At 38.4% G+C, this 5,148-nt stretch overlaps 1 protein-coding gene across 1 annotated transcript; it reads right to left on the bottom strand.

Moving 5' to 3' along the window:
* Positions 1–3,743: 3,743 nt before the first annotated feature.
* LOC120187424 lies at positions 3,744–4,145 on the bottom strand. The gene has a single exon (XM_039191141.1). The coding sequence runs from the start codon at positions 4,143–4,145 to the stop codon at positions 3,744–3,746; it is 402 nt and encodes a 133-aa protein (XP_039047072.1).
* Positions 4,146–5,148: the final 1,003 nt, after the last annotated feature.

Raw genomic sequence — 5,148 nt, forward strand, 5'->3', positions numbered from 1 at the left:
ACTTTTTGGTCAAAGTCAAAGTTAATGCTGGTCAAAGTCAACGGGTTAGACCTGTATGAGTTGACTCAGCATGAGTTGAATCATTCCCAAAATAGATCGGTTCAGTCTAAGGTAAAGCGGTTTAATCTTGTCTGGTCTAATTAGATAAATTCTAGAAGGCTTGGGCTGAAAGAGTTGCCCTATGCGCACCGGTGGTGCATGGTAGCACGTGCAAAGGGAAAATTTGATGGGGACAAAGATCGATTACTCCTCGAGCTTTCAATCCTCATTTTTATACCATTACCAGCCAAACAATCAACCAAAACTACGAGAAATAACCAAAAAAGTGATCGAATGCTTAACTAACGATGAAGGCAAACAGACGACAATGAAGCGACAGATCCGGGTGGGTTTTACTTGAAAAGGAACGGTAAATCTAATAATGGTGTCGGTGAGACCAACAGAGCTCAAAATCAGTATAAAATCGTGAAAAACCGTAGTGGTTTGCTATTTTGACAAACAATTTGAATGCCGATTTACAGCGAACGATGGTAGTTTACGATGGGGTAATAGAGGGTTTTTGGTCGCGAGGTCATGGCGATCCTAATGGTTACGACAGTGTCGGTCATGGAAGATAGAGGAAGCAGTGATGGGCGGTGGAACAGACGATGAGAGGGTTTGATAATTTTAAGGATTCAAGTTAAGAAAGGCTCAATTTTTATTTGGGATTTAAAATCCCAATCTATAAAGCTTAAAAATATTTTAAGCTAATCCTGACATGAATAGTGGCCTAGTTCGGATAGTAGGGCATATGCTTCCATGCTTTAGGTCAAGGGTTCAATTCCCCCATCCACACATTTGAAAAAAATCTCACATTTTTTCATTTTTCCTCTACAGACCAACGATGGCCAAATTAGGGAACCAATCCCAAAACTTTTAAGAAATCGTAAAGTTGTCCTAAAACTTTAAAAAATCACAATTTTATCCCAAAAATTAATTAAATAAAGTCAAATTAAAAGTAAATAAATATGTGGTGTTACAACCCCCTAAAGAAATTTCTTCCTTAAAATTTACCTACAGTAAAGATTTGCGGAAAATGGTTCTTCATTGACTCCTATGTCTTCCAGGTAGCTTCTGAAGGACCACATTTACTCCACTAAACTTTCACCATCGGGATATATCTGTTCCTGAGGACTCTCTCATCTTGATACAAAATCTAAATAGGCTCCTCATCATACAATAGATTTGGCCTCAAGTTAACATCCTCAACCCGTATAATATGACTCAGATCTGGACAGTAAAGCCTCAACATGGACACATGGAATATGTCATGAATACAACTAAGCTATGGAGGTAACTCAAACTAATAAGAAACATATGAATCTTTTCAGAATACAATACAGTCCAATAAATTTCAGACTCAACTTACCCTTATGTCCAAACCTCAACATTTTCTTCCATGGAGATACTTTCAGAAAAATCTAATCCCCAACCTGAAATTCAATATCTTTCCTCCTCTTATTAGCATAAGACTTTTGACTGTAAAAATCCTCTTAAGTGATCATGGATCAATCTGAAATTATCATTAGTCCCACAGACCAACTCTAGTCCCAAAGTGTTTCTATCACGCAGCTCTGTCCAATAAATAGGAGTGCGACATCTACACCCATACAAAGTCTCGTATGGTGCCACACAGATACTAGCCTGATAACTGTTATTATAAGTAAACTCGGCTAAAGGAAAGAAATCCTCCCAACTACCATGGAAATATATCACGCAGCTATGTAACATGTCCTCCAAGACCTATATCAACCTTTCAGAGTGACCATCAGTCTGCGGATGGAAAGTACTAAAATTTTGACGAGTACCCATAGCCTCGTATAGAGCCTTCCATAACCTTGATGTAAATCTCAGAACTCGGTAAAAAATGATAGATACAAGAACCCCGTGTAGTTTAAAAATCTTTGTGATATACAACCTAGCCATCTTGTCCAAAGAATAATTAACTCGAACGATAATAAAATAAACTAACGTGGTGAGTCTATCAACTATCACCCAAACATAATCCTTTTTTGAATGAGCCAGAGGAAAACTAGTAACAAAATCCATTGTGATATGCTCCCACTTCCACTCGGCAATCTTGATAGGCTACAGTAAACCAGACGGAAATTGGTGCTCTACTTGACCTGTTGACAAGTCAGGCACCTAGCCACATAATCAGTTATTCATTCCATCCCAACAATATCTCTCTCTTAGGTTACGGTACATCTTATCTCCACCTAGGTGCATAACATACGGACTGTTATGAGACTCACGAAGGATAGAATGTCTCAACGTTGTATCCTCAGACACACAATATCGACCCTTAAAGTATAAAACTCTATCAAGGTCAAAAACAAAATTTGAGGTAGATCACTGCTTAACTTTCTCAATAATGGAAAGTAAAGAGATGTCTCACATCTTCTTGGCCTTGATCTCCTTGGCTAAGGTAGGCTTAACCTATAACTCAACTAACAGAATGCCATCATCATACAATTTTATCATGGCAAATAATGACATCAAATCAGATATCACCTTACGACTCAATACATCAGCTACCACGATAGATTTACTCGGGTGGTAATCAATCTCATAGTCATAATCCTTGACAAGTTTGAGACAACATCACTGGCTCAGATTAAGTTTACTTTGTGTAAAAAGATACTTCAAACTCTTGTGATCAGTATAAAGATATAACATTTCTCTCCATAGAGATAGTGTCTCCAGATCTTCAAGGAAAAAACTACATATGCTAACTCCAAATAATGGTTCGGGTAATTACACTTATACGACCTCAGCTGACGGGATGCATAAGAGACTACCCTTCACTCTTGCATCAGAACACAACCTAGTCCAGAGCGTAAAACATCACTATAGATTGTAAATCTTTCCCTGGCTCAGGTTGAATCAGAACTGGCGTCTGAGTCAAAGTTGTCTTCAATTTCTCAAAGCTCTCCTACTAAGCATCACCCAAAATAAAGGAACATTAATCCTGAGTAGCTTCACCAAAGGGTCAGCAATGATGGAGAAACCCTCAATAAAGTTCCTATAGTACCCAACTAAACCTAAGAAACTGCAGACCTTATAGACATTTTTGGGTTGCTTTCAACTCATGATGGCCTCAATCTTGCTCGGATCAACCTGAATACCACTATAAGACATAATATGCCCTAAAAAGTCACCTCACGAAGCCAAAATTCACATTTTCTCAACTTGGCATACAAATGATTCTCCTTTAGAGTCTGTAAAATAATCCTTAGGTGCTCATCATGTTCTACCTCAGTCTGGGAATAAACTAGAATATCATCAACGAATACTGCCACAAACTTGTCTAAAAATGCTTTGAACACACGGTTCATCAGATCCATGAAAGTTGTTGAAGCATTGGTCAACCCAAATGGAATCACTATAAACTCTTAATGCCCATATTGAGTACGAATAACAGTTTTCACAACATTAGTATCCTTCACCTTTAATTGATAATACCCATATTGAAGATCAATATTTGAGAATACAGTGACTCCCCAAAGCTGATCAAGTAAATCATCAATCCTGCGTAAGGGATATTTGTTCTTAATTGTCAGCTTGTTTAATTTTTTGTAGTCATTACACAGTCTGAGTGAGCCATCCTTATTTTTCACAAATAGAATCTGAGCTCCCCACGATGAAGTATTGTGCCTCATAAAACATCGATCAAGTAACTCTTTCAGCTGAACCTTCAGCTCCTAATGTTCCTTCAGAGCCATATGATATGGTGCCATAGAAACATGGGCAGAACCCGAAAAAGTCTCAATCTCAAACTCTACATCCCTATATGGAGGTAACCTTGGCAACTCCTCATAAAATACCTCAGGAAACTTGCTCACTATATGGATTTCCTCAATCTTGGATAATGAGACTCTAGTATTCAAGATACAAGAAATGAAGTTGTCATAACCCTTGTGAATTATCCGGTCTGCAACTAAGGCTGAAACTATATTGGAGAGGTAACTTCGACGCTCACTCACAGTCTGACCATCAGAAGTCTTTAGAGTAGCCCTCTTGTACTCACAATCTAGGTTGACTTGATGTTCATTAAACCAGTCCATCCCCAGAATCAAATTAAACTTCTCCAAATGAAGTACCATAAGATCTGTCAGAAAGATTTCACCCTGGACCTCTAAAGGACAATAAAAAAATATTTTATTCAGGACAACTGATTGTTCCACTAGGCTCATAATAGTAACTTCACTTTCGGTTTCCTCAATTAGAATCTGAATGTATCGGGATACAAAACTCGAAACATAAGAGTGAGTGGAGTCATTGTCTAGCAATGCAAAGTATGAAACAGAATAAATAGTGAAAGTACATGAGATAACCTCTGGCTCATATTTATCATATTGACGTCTGGTAGTATACACTAGAGTTGGCTGCCTAGCCTCAGATACAACTAACTCTATACTATATTATGATTAAACTCTAGTGTCATTCCTAGAAGCAGATCCAGAAGCTCTCCCCTGGCTACGACTGCTTACTGAAGTACAAAAAAATCTTGTGAGTGTGTAGGGTCTGGGTGAATGCTCGCTTAGAAGAGGCTAGATGCAGAAAATGTCTAAGGAAATGCTCACTAGATTCACATCGATAACAAGTACCCATCTTCTTACGACATTCTCCCTTATGTCGATTTCCATAATACCCATAAATAGGGACATGAGGAAGACCTGAAAATCACATCGACTAATAGTTGAGGGTGGATAAGTTGTGGGCCTAGAACTAGTATTACTCCTTGGGGAGCAACAATATGAGTCCTCTTCTCTGGATGCATAAAAGGCTTGGTCAGGCCATACAACCTCCTAGATCGCTATCGATCTACTCAGTCTCTAACAGGGACCATGACCTCAATCTCCTCAATATATTTAGCTCTACCCACCAAAACATCAAACACCTCATCCTGATGAGTCACCACCTGCCTACTCTTCTAATATTTGAGTCCTTAAGAACAATTATGACACCTATCCCTCTTAGTAAGAATCGTACTAATTCCATACTTTAGTAGCTTTAAGAACTCCATCTCATACTCGGAGACTGTCATATCTCCTTGTACTAGATCTTGAAAATGCTATCGTCTCTCGACCAAATAATTCTCTCCAA

Source organism: Hibiscus syriacus, unplaced genomic scaffold (genome assembly GCF_006381635.1).
Source record: "Hibiscus syriacus cultivar Baekdansim isolate YM2019G1 unplaced genomic scaffold, ASM638163v2 tig00113725_pilon, whole genome shotgun sequence".
Classification (NCBI taxonomy): domain Eukaryota; kingdom Viridiplantae; phylum Streptophyta; class Magnoliopsida; order Malvales; family Malvaceae; genus Hibiscus; species Hibiscus syriacus.